Source organism: Protobothrops mucrosquamatus, unplaced genomic scaffold (genome assembly GCF_001527695.2).
Source record: "Protobothrops mucrosquamatus isolate PMUCROS unplaced genomic scaffold, P.Mucros_1.0 scaffold_115, whole genome shotgun sequence".
NCBI classification, from domain to species: Eukaryota; Metazoa; Chordata; class Lepidosauria; order Squamata; family Viperidae; genus Protobothrops; species Protobothrops mucrosquamatus.
In genome coordinates this window covers 715,970-732,513 of record NW_015386191.1, presented here as the reverse complement: position 1 = coordinate 732,513, position 16,544 = coordinate 715,970, and the positions used below count along the sequence as shown (strand labels likewise).

At 37.5% G+C, this 16,544-nt stretch overlaps 1 protein-coding gene across 1 annotated transcript in view; it reads right to left on the bottom strand.

Moving 5' to 3' along the window:
* MYRF (myelin regulatory factor) overlaps positions 1–16,544 on the bottom strand; it is an 81,639-nt gene that overhangs the window by 8,559 nt on the left and 56,536 nt on the right. Inside the window, exons 13-24 of the mRNA XM_029284232.1 lie at positions 15,585–15,666; positions 14,578–14,643; positions 11,241–11,441; positions 9,975–10,083; positions 8,936–9,045; positions 6,737–6,897; positions 5,683–5,755; positions 3,905–3,996; positions 3,433–3,501; positions 2,685–2,765; positions 1,652–1,740; positions 783–941 (exon numbers count right to left, since the gene is read on the bottom strand). Of these exons, the coding sequence (XP_029140065.1) occupies positions 783–941; positions 1,652–1,740; positions 2,685–2,765; positions 3,433–3,501; positions 3,905–3,996; positions 5,683–5,755; positions 6,737–6,897; positions 8,936–9,045; positions 9,975–10,083; positions 11,241–11,441; positions 14,578–14,643; positions 15,585–15,666 (1,292 nt within the window). The remainder of the gene's footprint in view (positions 1–782; positions 942–1,651; positions 1,741–2,684; positions 2,766–3,432; positions 3,502–3,904; positions 3,997–5,682; positions 5,756–6,736; positions 6,898–8,935; positions 9,046–9,974; positions 10,084–11,240; positions 11,442–14,577; positions 14,644–15,584; positions 15,667–16,544) is intronic.

Genomic DNA, 16,544 nt, shown 5'->3' with positions numbered 1-16,544 from the left:
TAACCAAAGGTATCAAAAAAACTAGCTACCGTTATACAACCACATCCTCGTTATTAGGCACATATATTTAACTACTGTAGAGAGTTTGTGGAAGTAGCTATGGTGTGATATAGCAAATAAATATCTATTTGCCAGTAGATACTGATCCATTTAACACAATAGCATAGCAGAGAACTACCTGCATAGCAGAGAACTACCTACAGCATTACGGGAAATAGTGTAACTAAATGGTGCAGAACAACATTCACACAGGGTAATCCAGATTCTCTTCCCTCACCCCCCCCCCCCCCGCCCAAATCTGGCTCTACTTCTGCATATTCAGGACAGAATAAATGAATATGAATTACTGCTGCAGCTACAGCACCACTTGGGGGGGGGGAAGCTCAGGTGCTCTGCCTTGAATGATCTTGACCAAGAGATGGAACAGTATCTCCAGAGAGTTAATGGACTGGTTCAGATCTGAAATTTTGACAATTGCATGTGTGCTTCTGAAATGTCCTATTATCCTTGGAGGATGCAATTAATCTCTCCTCTAATCACAATTTTCTCACAGTGATCTCAGGAAGCAAGTGTTTGCTTCCTATTAAAATGACCAACACTGTGGCCAAATTCTGCAATGGCAGTTATAAGTCTCTGGTTCTGAGCATAACAAAGGCATGCTTAGCTTGTGCTGTAAGTGGACTTTTAGCTTAGGTATTTTCCATTTTAATGTTCTTTCCTACTTTTTGGTCTATAACTGTAAATTCTTAAATAAATAAGTAGATAGGACCAATTGGTTTTACCTATCCGGTTGGTGGGGACTGTAGTGGTCCCAGAAGGTCCAGGAGTAGATATGTTGTTGGGAACAGAAGAGCAACAGGTAGAAAAACAAGGTGGGTTGATACAGACGACTATGTTATAGGCAGGCAAGGCAAGGGACAAGTCAGGTGCGTGGGTTGTGGCTGTAAGAAAAGCACAACAGAATCAAGATCAGTTGTATCAAATCCAAAAACAGCATCAATTAGCTTCCTGCATTAAATACATAATTCACAAAATTATCCTTGAATTTGTCTTTTCTCTCAAACTGGATGAATTCCCTCTTGCAGTCACATGGATTGACTTTGTCCACACCAGAAATCCAATCTTCTAGTGAACAGCAGAGCCCCCTTTTTAAACAGAGCTTTATGTTACTACATCTTTAATGTATCAGTACTGTTTTCTTGTCTGCATCCTAAGGGGAATCAATCACATCTCCCATATTTGGATCTCCAGGTGAGCAATCCAGTATTGATCTCCAGGTGAGCAATCCAGGTGAGCAATCCAGGATTCAGATGTGCAGAGATTCTAAAACCAGTCTCATGCCACGTGATCTTACACTATTGTTTGTGTTCACAGCTGAGCCAATTTATTTCTAGCTTTGAAACTCTGTAGCTACTCTACAAGTAGTCCTTGCTTAATGACTATCCTTTTTAGTAACCCCTGACATTACAACAGCATTAAAAAGTAACTTTACAACCAGTCCTTGCATTATGACTGTCCCATTTCAAGGTCAGGAGAAAACAAAACAAATTGTGTTCAAATTTTGTTTGAGGCATTCAGAATGGAAATAGAGGTTTGAAATTGCCTATAGTTGACTAAAATGCACCTGGGGATGGGAACAACTGGTACCTACCATGCTCTGAAGGGGAAGCATTGTCAGGGGTATTTGATGATGCAGTAGTGGAAAATGTCATCTTATTTTTATCTATGTTCTGACTGGACCTAAAATGTAAGAAAAGTGAAGGCATGAAGTTTTGACAATAAAACAGAAACAGATGCATAGCAAAGGAAAGAGATGGAATAAGATAGAGGCTGTGCATGAGGTCACGTTTGTAATCTGAAGACTTAAAACCATTACAAAAATAAAAAGGGGGCAGAAAATAGGATGGAAAGTAAAATTATTGTTCTGAATAAACTTAGTTCAACATATGAACATAGTTTGACAAAGTAACAAAGGGCAAATGGGCTAACATTGCTTTAAATCAGTTCTAAACCCATCCCTTTCCACTGGAAAACAGAACATTCTGATAACAGAAAACTCTTAGGATGAGATTGCAAGCATAATTCAGAATTTGATAAATTTGATCCTCCCTGGTTTGCTTAGCTGTTCATATTTTCTACTTGATGACACCTGTTTACATTATTTCAGCTTATAGCTACATAAGCATATAACTGCACATCACATTCTGCAAGCATAGAAATGGTCCGAGGAATCTGAGAGCTGTTTACTTTTCTAGTACAGTCCTAGATCCTTTACATTCTATTAAATGTTGCCTCGTTAGCTGCAGCAATGGAGGATGATATCAACCTATGAATTTGGAGTGAGCACTTTACATCATCCTGTTTTCAGTCTGACTGCAACCCAAATCTATTTAGTGAAACACAATTCGTTAAAAATGATGATTTCTTGCAATTAAGAACAGCCCTTTCAATCTTCGTATTTTTCATGTTATACTTTGCACATTCAAACTAACTATAACTTTAACACATCATTTAAGCTTGACTTCAGTATACCAATTTAAGCCTTACAAAATCTCTTTCCCTGTTTGCCTTTGTTGAGAAGAAGCAGACAGATATAAAAAGGGAGAATGCATAAAAACACAAGGCTGCAGATTTGAAAGAATAGGACAAATGCATTGCAGCATATTGAAAAAGTAGGACCATACCATGGACAGAGAGCAACTGGGACGCCAGGACCTCTGTGCTGAAAAAGAGCCAGAAGGCAAGTAGTAGGCACAGCAAAAGAGCTACAAGGCATCAAAAACAGAAGAGGAAAGGAGGAATGGAACAACCAACCAAACAAGGAAATTGTTACAAAGAGCATTTGATGGAAAGAGTGGATAGAGAGGGATTGGGGGAGATAAATAAATGGAGCAAAAAAAAAAGCAAGCAAAGGAGAGGGAAAGAGAAAGGTCAATTTAGTAATTAACATTCCACTGTGAATTATCCAAAATACATCATTTCAAACTGGTATACAGCTAGGACATATGGACAGTTACATAAAACAGCACAGGTTCTAGAAACTGCTTAATGACTATTTAGAACAGATCCTAATGATGTGTACCTGTACACATTTCATGGTGTCTATGTACATTTGTTATAGAATTTTGTTATAGAATGTATAAATTGCAATAAATTCTAAGAAGCAGTCATGAAAACAAATATCCTAAACGTATGCCCAGTCTTAATTGAAAGTCATAGCTTGGCTGCTACTCTTAAGGTAGCATGTGGGATGCTGGCACTCAACTGCTGATGTTTACCCTCAATACCCTTTACTGTCTTATTCTTTTGCCATCTCGAAATGGTAAGGCTGGCCCCAAACATCTGCATCAAAAATTCCTTAAGAATTTTCCCTCAGCTCAAATGGGAGTCCAATTACTTTCCAAAGCATATGACCAGGAAGAGGAAACATACCCTTCAATATCCACAAGGTCCTCCTCACTGCGGTAGCTTAGCACATAGAGTGTAGACATGGACACCACACTATGAAAGAGAAAACATCAAATGAAGTTTCCAAACATAGAGTTTCTGTGTTTCAGACAGAATAGGAGCTCTACTCTAACAGGCTATATTTGTTTGTTACTTATATTCATGAATGTAAGTGACTTTGATTTAAAAAGAGTTCTACTTCACAGGTTTATCCCTATTCTCTCCTATCTCCTTTCCAATACCTTTAAAGCATCAACTGACTATAACTGCCATTATTATAGTGTAACTCTTAAAATAGTTTTAACATTGCCAGAACAAAGAACACAAAGAAAAATCCCAAATATATTTATCTACTCGCTCCTATCTATTCACTCACTGGCTAGCAGGCTCTCTCACACATTCTGAGTGCTGCACCAACCCAAGGAATGCGTTGTAGCCCAAATGTGCAGTCACTCACCTGAATGCCATGATGATCACCAGAGCAATAATGGTACCTTGCAGAAAACGTTGGCTGATGCAAGCTTGGTCTTTGACTCCTTGTGAAGGAGTCTGCACAAAATAAAGGCAAAGGGAAAAATCATGTCAGATGTCTGCTTGACTAAATTTAGTTCTGATTCCTATAGGTTGCTTTGCCCTTTTGTTAATAGCAAACTGTACTTTCTATGGAATCTTTGGAACTCTTATCTAAATCTTCCCAAAGGAAGAATAAATATTCACAAATTATTTAATGAAAAACATTGTATAGGCTAAGGCACGGGTCAGCAACCCGCAGTTCCAGAGCTACATGTGGCTCTTTGAGCCTTCTCCTACAGCTCCCAGCCTCCTCTGCCATTTGCAGAGAGAGAGAGAGAGACAGAGAGAGAGAGAGAGAGAGAGAGAGAGAAACAGAGAGAGAGACAGAGAGACAGAGAGAGGCACTTGTGCTTCCCATCTCTCTCTCTCTCTCTCTCTCTCTCTCTCTCTCTCTCTCTCTCTCTCTCTGTGTGTGTGTGTGTGTGTGTGTGTGTGTGTGTAAAAAGAGAGTGGCCTCACGCTGTTCTCCAACGAGTTGGACAAGCTTATTGGGCGGGGCTCCTGCCTTGGCTGCGTCTCTGCAGGAAACAGGAAGGGCAGGAGAGAGCCAGCCCAATAAGAATGTGTGTCAGCTTGTTGGAGAATAGCGTGAAGCCAGCTTGCCAGGTGAGCAGAAGATCGGAGAGAGGGAGAGAGAGGGGGGAGAAAGAGAGAGAGGGGGAGAGAAAGAGAGAGGGAGAGAAAGAGAGGGAGGGGGAGGGAGAGGAAAGAGAGAGAGAAAGAGAGAGAGGGAGAGAGAGGGAGAGGAGAGAGAAAGAGAGAAAGAGAGGGAGAAAGAGAGAGAAAGAGAGGGGGAGAGAGGGAGAGGAGAGAGAGGGAGAGAGAAAGAGAGGGAGAGAAAGAGAGAGAGAGGGAGAGAGAGAGAAAAAGAGAGAGAGGAGAGAGAGAGGAAGAGAAAGAGGGAGACAGAGAGGAAGGGAGGGAGAGGAAAGAGAGAGAGGAGAGAGGGAGAGAAAGAGGGAGACAGAGAGGGAGGGAGGGAGAGAGAGAGAGAGAGAGAGAGAGAGAGAGAGAGAGAGAGAGAGAGAGAGAGAGAGAGAGAGAGAGAGAGAGAGAGAACTCATGCACAGTACCCTCTATTTCTTTTTAATTAAACTCTTCAAATAAGTCCGCCCCCCTCTGGCGCGCGTGGAAACGGGTCCAAGTGGCTCTTTGAGTGTTTATGGTTGCTGACCCCTGGGCTAAGGAGTGGCAGAGCTACACAGGAGGCAAGTCTTTTAAAGCAAAAGTTACAAATCACTAAAACAGAAAGCCGTTGGATGAAATGAATTTGAGTACCAGCTCATAAAAGAACTTCGCATCAAAGAGTATATCACACACAATGCAATTCTTAGCCGCATCAACTGTGAATTTATATTCTCAGCCGATGAACATAATTTGCAATATGAATTCATATTATTTATAAATGACAGAGGATAGCATATTAACTTTTGCAGAACAGGCTGGGATTTACTCGACAATGTAATAAACACTCTGAATAAACATGACGTTGCTCAGAATTCAAACAAATCTTTTGCTTCCATATCTTCAAGTATCACACAATCTGTACAGTAAGGGAATCAGAGGACCAGCTCCCGCATCTCCTATCAAAGACCAGAATATTCCAATGATACCTCCCTTAACAAAAAATCAGACAAGTGACGTATCTTTGTAAAAAGTTACCTTGCCTGCCACTTTGGGGGGTCTCTTTTTATGCGGCATGCTTTCTGCACGGCTGAACTGACTCCCAGCTTGGCTGTATTAAAAAAACAAAATTATACTGCATCTAAATGAGCATATTTTATTGCACTTTTGTCCCGCTCATTCTTCCATTTCTAACAGTTGTTCAACAAAGCAGCAAATACACACACACACACACACACACTATATATATATACAGTGTGTATATGTATATATACAGTGTGTGTATATATAGTGTGTGTGTATATATATATATATGCTACATACATACAAACAAAATACATGCTCAGAACGCACAAATATGTACTGCAAAAATGGGGCTCTTACTAATTAGAGTACTTTATCCAAAACAGAAACAAGACTTAGGAGAATCACTTAACAGCTTGTATTCTCAACTGCAGCAAAACATTTAGGAGTAGAACATGAATGAAAAAAAAAAAGTGGAAAGTCACCAAACGTAAGGAGAACCATACATTTTCTTGCACAAGGAACCATTAAAAGTATGAACCTATCTTCAAATTTGTTGCATTGTTTATCTGATTGTGCCATCCTTTGAAAATGTACTTCTCTAGGCCTTTTCAAGAATGGGATTAAAGATACAGATTTACATCCACATTTATCTTGGGAGAGTTCAGAAACACAATGGACACTCATATAGTCCAGAGCTTGAATGGTGCAATATTTTCCCCTTCTCATTAAGGATTAGAGAAATATCATGATATTAGTCCTAATTATGGTAAAAGGAGAAAAAAAAGTCCTCTCTTGGAAAGGGAACTAAATCTTCAGCCTGGGAAAATATCTGAACCTTTTCCAAAACTCTATGAGCTTCTCTATTAGTTAAAATCTTAATATAGTTAAAAGTGCCACTGTGCTCAATGAAGCCTGCTTCTAAGTCATAGGATTGCAACCTACAAGTTATTTTTGTGATAGAGAATTAAATCTGTCAAGAATCTTTTCCTCCAGGTGGCCACTTCATATTATGATCCAAAGCTGAATAAGAGTTACAGTATCTTTAAAAGTCAGGTATTTGTATTACCTGAATGCTCCAGAGCTTCCAGTTGACTTCATACTGTCCAGTCTTTTGAGCTTGGCCAGTTTATGACTCCACCTCTCTAGTTCGTCAATCCGGTTCTCCAGGTTGTCAGTCAGTTTGCAGAGCTCCTTCACAGCCCCAACATTTTCCATAAAAATACGCTCCTGCGATGAACAAAATCAAAGTTTCCTTTTGTACAGAGACCTTCTGATGGGCTGAAATCCTTACCTTGTGATTGGGTCTTTTATTTTCAAAGGGTGAGGATGTTTTGTTTTCACAAGTATTTTTTTAAAAAGGAAACTTAACACGTCAGGCAAAGTGACTTAACAGACACTTTCCTCACTGTGGGCCTTTTGCAAAAATCTTTTCACTATGTAAAACTTGTAGAGAAAAATGTGGATACAGAGACTTTGTGATGAGGCAACTTATGTAACAGTAGCACACAAAAGCCCGTTTTTGAAGAAAGGATTTTAATCTCAAAACTTTTCCTCCACTCCTTCTTTGATTTCTGAGTTTCTCATATTCACATGGTGAAATTCAAACTATCTGAGCAGGTATTTTTCATATGTCTACAGTACTATTAGTTCACTGCTCACTACCATTCTTCTCTCTTCTGGAGAAAGACTGCTTTCTGACAGTACCTAAAAATCTTATGTACAGTTTAATGAATCTAAATTCCACTCCAAATGATATTCAAGGTAACTAATGGAAAGATATACTGTTTAAAACACAAATATCACAATAAAAAGGCATAATACACATCCAATCAAATTAAAATCCATCTCATTTGACAAAAAGCTTATATATATATATATATATTAACTTTGCTGGAAACGCATTCCAAAGATGCGGACAGGCCCTTTTCCATATTTCCACCAAGCATGGCTCTGATCATGGTGGAACTGGGAGGTCATCTTCTGTAGATTTTAAACCCTGGGCAGATTTGTCTTTTTGAGAAAGAAATATGCACAGCTTTAAAGGATGCAATCAAACTTCTTATAAGTGGCCCCCTCAATAATATTCAGCACAAAATTCTGGACCAGCTGAAATTTTCACACTTTTACAAGTTCCGATTATAGCACATGCCAGCTCTGAAACCAATTCAATTGTTGCTATTATTAAGGTCATATCTATTATTGATCATATCTGATATCTCCAGGAATGAATGCAATGACATATGCATTTTACCCATGTAAATGCACTTTTGATCATCATGAAAAATTACATATCTAGCTTTAAGACTGAAGGAAAGAGATAGCAAAAATTGGATTATCTATCTTTAAGAAATCAAAAATTGGATATCTATCTTCAAGACTAACGGTAGTCCAACCAAAATGTGAAATTGTATTTTCCAGATAACCACAACTCTATACTGTGGTTTATAAAATGTAAGAGTGGTCTCTTTCTGGTCCATATCAGTCTTCTATTTTTTAATTCATAAATCTATTCCATCTCAGCATTAGTATTCCAATTTTTTTAAAAAATATCACAAAAATATATATTTATTATATTTTCAAAAAATAAACCTTTTATAATACATTATATGTATATTATTAAATATTATTATTATTATTTAAATTTATTGACTGCCCATCTTACCATAGGGCAACTCTGGGTGGCTTAGAATGTTAAAATATGTATACAATTTATTTTAATAGAATAAACATTCAATAGATAAGGATACGTATGGGTTTATGTTATTCTACAATCTGCCCTACATGTAGGTTAGGGAAGACATTCACTAGTATATCATGTGAAAAAGTAGTTGGCATACTTTTTCATTAGATTAAATTCTTCATGGTCCTTATAAAAAAAATAAGCCGTTTTACTTGAAGTCAAGCTAAATGTGGGAGACATATGAAGAACTAAGAGCTGTCCTTTCTTCTCTTCTGAAGGCTTTTAAAGAAACATAGACTGACCACTTATCTTATTATTCTCCACCAAATCACCTGTAATGATTTGAACCAATTTGTTCTTGTTAACAGACTTCCTATTTTTGGTTTTTTTCTCTCCTTCCCATCAATTCAAGCCAACAAATGTGGTTATTGGCACTTCCTAAAACAAGCACTGGTAAACAAAATATCTAAGATGCAACTTACAAAAAAATGTGAAAAAAATATTTTTTCCAGACTTTGTATGGATTTAATTTTCTTCAGAATATTAACTCTATGTTGCTAGTTTATTTCCAAGAGTTTCACTCACCTTATTGACCACAAGGAAATTCTCAATAGTTTTCCCACTGGTAAAGACTATTTCCCCAGAATCCTTCACTGCTTCTGGAAGAATTTCCTTTACCTCTTGAGCAATAACACCTGTGCAGAAAAAAACAACATAAAACATAACAGCTTTGAGCCCAATAAGTGCCATTATAGAAGATATTTATGAGGAAAAGTCACAATTAAAGGTGTAATTTAAATAGATGTATTATTTTATAAACAGTAGCAACAACTGCAGCAAAGTACTTATTTTACATTTTTCACTTTAGAAATAGTATAAGCCCTAGGAAAGCTCATTGTAATAGAAAGATAATATTTGTGTGCCAGAATCATTTTGGCATCAGGAACTCTCGCATCAAACACACTACTTTCATCACATCCTTACACTCCTTCAACTAAGAGGTGAGCTTAAGCTTACATTGCTACTGGTTAAAGTCAGTGGCCTGATGAATACATTTTCATTATGAAAAGTGCTACAGAAAATATCTCAACAGGTGACAGATTCTGGCCGGCCTTGTCTGGTGTTGGGAGCTAACTTGAATGGGGTTGGTTAATACTTGAATGGGATTCCTACAAAAAACTGTACGCCTGACTGGGAAGTAAAAAGCACATCCCATATACGTACAGATATATCTTTAAAGTCACCAGTTAAGCGTTCCTTGAAGGAATTGAGTTTCACACATAAAGTATTTGGAATCTACATTTAAAGTAATTCAGTTTCCATTTAGTAAAAGCAAGAGTATCAAGCGTGGGTTTTCACATCATGATGAATCATGTTTGGTAAATAATTTTCCTCTATCTTGTACAGTGTTAAATACTTAGGTATTAGACAAAAACACACTCTCTAAGTATAGAAACAATATTCAGATAAAATGTCATATGTAACTATAACATCATTGCCAAATCAACAAGCAAGTATCATCAAAGAGAAGCCAAGAATATGTGGGTCCATGGAATAACTGTAATCAATAGTTTCAGACGTGCTGGCTAATGTAAATTAAGCCTGAGGTCTCAGTTGTATGTACCTGTCTCAGTTGTATTCTCCAAGCCAGCAGTGGCAGCAAACTCTGGCTTGTAATTATAGTTCACCAGCCGCATACGGGAGATTCTCTTCAGTTGTTCTGTGGTGTCTACCTAAAATTATAAGAAAAAGAAACCCATAAAAGTACTCTGCAGTCTTCAATACTCAGGCACCAGATAGTTACACCTAACCATATTTGATAGAAATAGAAAAGGTGTAGTGCAGGGGTGTCAAACTTCCTGCCACCCCACTGCCAGCAAACTGCACCCACCCCACTGCCAGCAATGGAAAAAAAGTCATGATAAGTCACGACACATCATGTGATGTTGCGAGTTTGACACCCCTGGTGTAGTGGAAATTTGAATCCCAGCAAATTTGAATCCCTTTTGAGTAAAGGACAGCACTTCAATTTTCTAAAAACTAAGGAGACTTAGTACTATTTCCTACCACCCGAAGCAAAGCCCGTCCAGTTTTATAATTGGCTGTAATACTTAGTATCTGTGCTGACCTTTACAGAATAAAGTACTGTATATTCTATAAAAATCAGCAAGGATGTAAATCATTTAGAATATCAAACTGAGAAATATATATATATATATACATTTAAGGAGGTATCTAAACTCTTAGTCTAAGCTTAACTAAGCAAAAACTCTAAGCTTAGACTAAATTCCTAAGCTCTCAAATCCAAATGCATCTTATCCAGTGTTCAGTAATTAATATAAAGTATTTTTAAGTAAAAAAACAAACAAACTGGGGATTTGGAGGTGAAACTAGGCCAAGTTACAACCTGAGATTCATGACAATCTTGGAACTCATCCTTCCATATAGAACACAAAGTATTAAAATCAAAAGTTTGCAATTGCATTTTACAAAGACAAGTTGATATATAGTTAAAGACATAACAAGTCCCATGTACAATAATGGAACCTTAACTAGAACTATAGTTACTGTATGTATCCTGACATGAGGGAAGATGTAGGAAAAAACAACGAAACACACCGTGAGACAGAACACAGGAAGTATCAAATAGAGCAACTGCCTCTGTATGTTTGCCTCCTGAACATTGTTGAGACTAGAACATCTGCTAATTCCAAGTGTTAGGCAAAAGTTGGCCTATGTCTATGGTGTTCTTTTTTCTTTTTCTTTTTGGCTTGCAATGAGGAGTACTTGCTCAGTGCTCATGAAAGTTTCAGTCCAGAAAACTAAAGTGAAAGTGTGGATATTCAAAGCAGATGCCCTACTGAATATAATTGGTGGAGTGAACACTTACCTCTTGGATGTCATCTTTTACTCGGATGTCTGATGGGTGCATAAGGGATCCCATAACTTTTACATTGCCATGGACAACCAAGGCTTCATCAGGTCGGTCTGTGTTGATGCCAACTCGGCCATGGTGAAAGACAGTGTCAGGGAGCTGAGAGCGTTGCCAAAGTACATCACTGTCACTCTCAAATTGACCTGGGTTAGAAGCCTACAAAAAAAGACATCCGGAGAAGAGTTGGGAATTAATTGTCAATAGTTGCAAATGATTGAGAAAAATAGAGAAGAAAAGTCCAGCAGGGCACTCTATAGGATAAAACAAGGCTCTCTTCCTGAAGAAATGGAAAAATATTCAGTTGCACCAATAGCCCATTCATTGATAGGAAGGTTAAAGAAGAAAGAAATAGGAGCCAGCAACCTTCCACAAGATGCTTATTGGTCCAAAGCTTTTGCAAGTATATTACATGACGTACTTTATGGACAATTGTGATAGAAGGCACCTACACTTTATGTGCATTCATGTGTTAAGGTGAAAGATAGGTTACACAATGTCATAAGAGTATTATGGGAATTTTTCAATTTGCAGCACTTATGATTATCAGCATGGATAAGAACACATAATTCTTTGCCCATGTTAAGAGACAGAGATATAGAATCAGTCAAAACCTACTTTATAATGTAGTTGTTCTTTTAGTTTAACAGTGGACTGTTTATAACTAGAGAGGGTGGTGTGATCTGGTTTGCCAACTCAGCACAAGGAGCTTGAGTCAGCATGTGTTTACAGAATCAGCAAGATAAACCTTCTTTCCTAGCTCATAAGAGAAAGGTTATATTGCAAATAGGCTTTTCTTACACTCAGTGGGAACAAAGTGTTCCATAAAGTAAAAAATCATCCCCAGCTTAAAATAAATTCTTGCAGGATTGTGAAGGAAGAGCCTAGAGGAGATTTAAGTGACCCAGGATGATGAATTCTTCTAAGCAATTCAGAAAGAAAGGAGAAAAAGGAAGAAACCATGTTTACAACCAAAGTTGCCCAAGACTTAAACCTCCTTTGCTTTGAAGAGATCTGGAAGCTCCAAATCACACTCCCAGGTGTGTGGGAGGAGATTGTGGTTTTTCAATGGCAGGAAAAGCTCTTCTGCATATATATCAGTCCAGCAGGTTACACAGGAACATTTTCTTTCTCTGTGCTATTTCCTTTATATATACAGTATGCTTCAGATAGATATTGTTCCCTCACCAAATGCTCATTTGCATTTTTGTCACTAACTCATCTAATCAAATATGTATCTTTCCATCCCAAAACAGGTTGGCCCTTAAATTCACACTATTGCCAACCCAACTTTCTTCCCTCATGGGCTCCCTTCAAAATTCATGACATTACTATCACCCGTACTAACTGAGAGAGTAATTGAAGTACCAGTCAGACTTTACTAAAAAGAGCAATAGGTTAAGCAAAGCAACAGGAAATAAAGATTCTATCCAGCTGATTCTAGTATTGTAGTTTTATTCTACACATCCCTGGCATTTAGACTTTTAGGGGACATGGCTTAAATGCTGGGATGTTTCAGTGGGATTTCAAACAGTAAAGAAGTCAGCATTTCAAAGAGATTTAAACTTTTTCATTGATGAGCAAAATATTTAGTACTACATATATTGACTTAGTATGCAACAGTTGCTGAATAATTTATTGCCCTTATAAACTAAGTCTCCACATTAATAATAATTCTATTCGTATGAAGCATTTCTATATAATTACTAACCAAAATAAAAACCTATAGTGTTTTAAACAACTGAACCAATAACAAAAGCAACTTTAAAATAAACCATACACATTAAAAGCAGTACAACAATTGAAATATAATGGAACAAAGCACTGAGCAATAGTTTAAAATGCTTGGAAATAATTTACAAAGACCATGTTTTTACTTTTTCAGGGAAAAACTGGGAGAACACTGTTTCAAACTTCCAATTTTCTGTTGGATCTCCAACAGAAAAAGAAGCCTCTTCGTTTCTTCTACTCTTAACAATCCAAATATCCTGTTACTTTAATAAGATCTGGGTTCGCAGGATGTCTAAATTTCAAAGAATTTTTTTCCCCAGAAGGTATCTGTGTCACAAAGCCACTTGGTGGTCTTTGACATGCTCCTTTTTCTCATTCTTCTGAGCAGAAGTATTCTGCTTCGGGTGGCATCTGCTTCAGAGTATCATACATAAAGACTCAGAATGGTGCAGCTTTGAGGGGGAGGAATGGCAGCTACAGTTGAGTCTGAGAATGGGCACCATTTAGGCCAGTGTTTCTCAACCTTGTCAATTTTAAGGCATGTGGACTTCAACTCCCAGAATTCCACAGCCAGCATTGCTGTGGAAGTTGAAGTCCACAATTCTGGGAGTTGAAGTCCAAATTGTCAAGGTTGAGAAACACTGATTTAGGCTTTATTTCAGGCAACAAAGCATCTTTGCTGACAGTGTAAACATATATAATTACTCACATCTTTCTCACATATACTAGCATCTGCTGACTGTCCTATGGTGGTTAGATTCTAATCTCTCTTAAGCAAGGTGGTGCCTTTATGAAAACATATTACATTATAAAGACATTTTAAAAATCAAGAAGGAACACATCTCTTAAATTCTATATGTACTATAAACATGAGAACAGTGTTTTTCTATATGGACTAGATCTAATTATATCATAAAGTTCAGCTAGTTCTATATTAACATTATACAGATTTGTCAAGAGTGAAAATTCGGCAGCTACATGCCTCTCTGCTTTCATCTTGCCATTAGTGAAATGGAAGGGGGTGAGTGTTGGTTTCAACTGGCTTAGAGAAACGAAACAAGATTTTTAAATCTTCAGCTTTAGTTCCTTTTAATTATTACATATATTTTTGTGATTTTACTGTTATATTGTTGTTGCTTTTTGCTTGTATTTTGTTCGTCATGTATAAAAAAAAATTAAGTTAAAAAAAAGCTAACATGGAACTGTAAATTAGTGATATTAGCTAACTACTATTATCATACAGATAATTACTAAAAATACACCATGCAGAAAATACATCTTTTTCCAGGGAAGTGACATGGGTACAGTATTGCTTCTGACACAATTGTATACATTGCACAATCTTACTGGTATGGAAATATGTGCAATTCACAGGTGCTTCTAATGTATAACCAAGCCACATATTTGTGCTAATGCAGACAGATCCTTATCCTAATTGATCAAATCGGATGCAGCTAAGCATCCTAGATATAATTCTGTTTTCATCTGCTTTACCCACTAATCTACAACAAAGGTCCCCCACCCCCACCACCCCGGAGACTGCATAAGTCAGCATGTTACTTACTTGTCTGCAGACTCCAGGGTCCCCGTCTGCCCTCTGTTTGTGTTTTACCCCCGAACCGGCCCTTTGCTAGAGGAAATGGACACAGCACTTAAAAAGGCAGCAGGGCGGAGACAGCCAACTACAAAGTCACAGCTTAGTGTCCTCCTTATTTGCTTACTAACTTTGGCAATGAAAGAGCCACAACTGACTTCTTCACTTGCCTTTTCCCAAGATTATTCCATTTAAAGTGGAAGAAACATTCCACTTGTTTATTCAGATTGTTAAACAGATTGCTAAGAAATTTGATCAGTTGGTCAAATTTGGGGGCATCAGTTTCACAAATGTTCCAAAGCCAAGAGGGCAGAAATATCCCCACTTTAATAAAGTGTGCCCCTAGGTGAAATCTGTCATAATACTTCTACAAGTCTTCCTCACCTGTACTTAACATTTCCTTTTTGAGAACTTTAAGGGATAAGTCTGCAAAAGTGCAATCTTTGGGGCTGGTTTAAATTCAACAAAACCGTTGAATATCTGACCCATAAGACTTGCCTTGCGGCTTTTGTCATGGAACAGGAAAGTTTGCTAACTGGTGGTATTGGTTATCACTAATACAATTACATGATTAACATGGACATCACTTGTAATATCTATTATTCAATATTCCTAGGTCCCTCCAACAATAAACCTGCTTTCCTTGCACATATATTTACTTGGAGCCTATAAGCCTTGAAAGCTTTGGAACTCTTTTAATATAAGTATTTGTCAAAGGCCTTCTTTGTGTGGAAGAAAGAGTCAGAGTACAGAAAACTAAACAAGATTAGGGTAGAAGGGATCGCGAATGAGAAAAGCAAAGCAAGGAACACTTGGAACAAGGGGCAGGCTGGTAGACCCCAATTCTTGTACTTCCTTGAGGACAGTTCATTTCATATTTTGAGACTTACAAGTGTTGGTACCTTCCTATACAACGTTCCCTTCCCTCATCTGAATGAGATTGTTACTACGCGAGACTCTATACTCGTCGGTCTCACATCAAGACCAAGACTCTCACTCGAACGTTTCGGTGTTGGTCGTACTTCATAGACTTTCAAGACAGGACCAGATAAGCATAGACTTTCCCCAATTCACAGATGGAAGCATGGTACACGTGAAAAATGAGATGTTCTAAAAACACCGTGAACGTTTTATCAAAATATTCTGTTCTTTAATACAAGATAATTTTCAAATTTATTCCATTCCTTAATAAAATAAAGAAAACATTGTCAGACATTTGAACAACTCTACTTAGAACTAAACTGCATTCACAACATACTGAGAACCAATTGATTCAGTGTGTGATAATGACTCTGAAAAACAGCCAGGTATGGTGGCAGACTACCCTGTAGAGCCACAAAACACATTCAAATATAACTGCAAAACTCCAGCAGTTCATTTAAAATCATCTGAATTAGACAGCTTTGCAGAGTTCATCATTCTGTGTCGTTTTTCCTGAATAGACATCAGAGATAAACCTAGCCCAGCACAAATGAAAACCACTCTTTTTCAGACAGGAAATGAAAAAGCATAACATAAATCAGACATTTCAAAATATTAGAGAATTCAACATTGATTTTTTTTCTGAGCCTATCTGCTTTTCAAGATATTATTTTATGTTACAATTTTACAAAAGTAAATCTGAAGTGTTAAATTCTGATCGCACATTTAACCATTCAGTTTTGTTCCTTTGTCTTAAAGGGAGAACAATCTGAGATTTGTGACTGAGAAACAAAAGAGCAATACAGATATTCTGCTTTGTATAGCACTGACAGTGAAAATGAAGCTCCCCGTATGGATCTGGCAAGTCATTTCTCACAGAAAAGTGTAGCGTTATTTTAAGTGAACAACTATAAACAGTTTTGGGTATTCTAGCAGTGTTGAACACCATGTATTTTCTAAGGCAACATCCATGTAGCTGCTTTGCCATGTTCCACTCCCATCTTATCACACAGCTG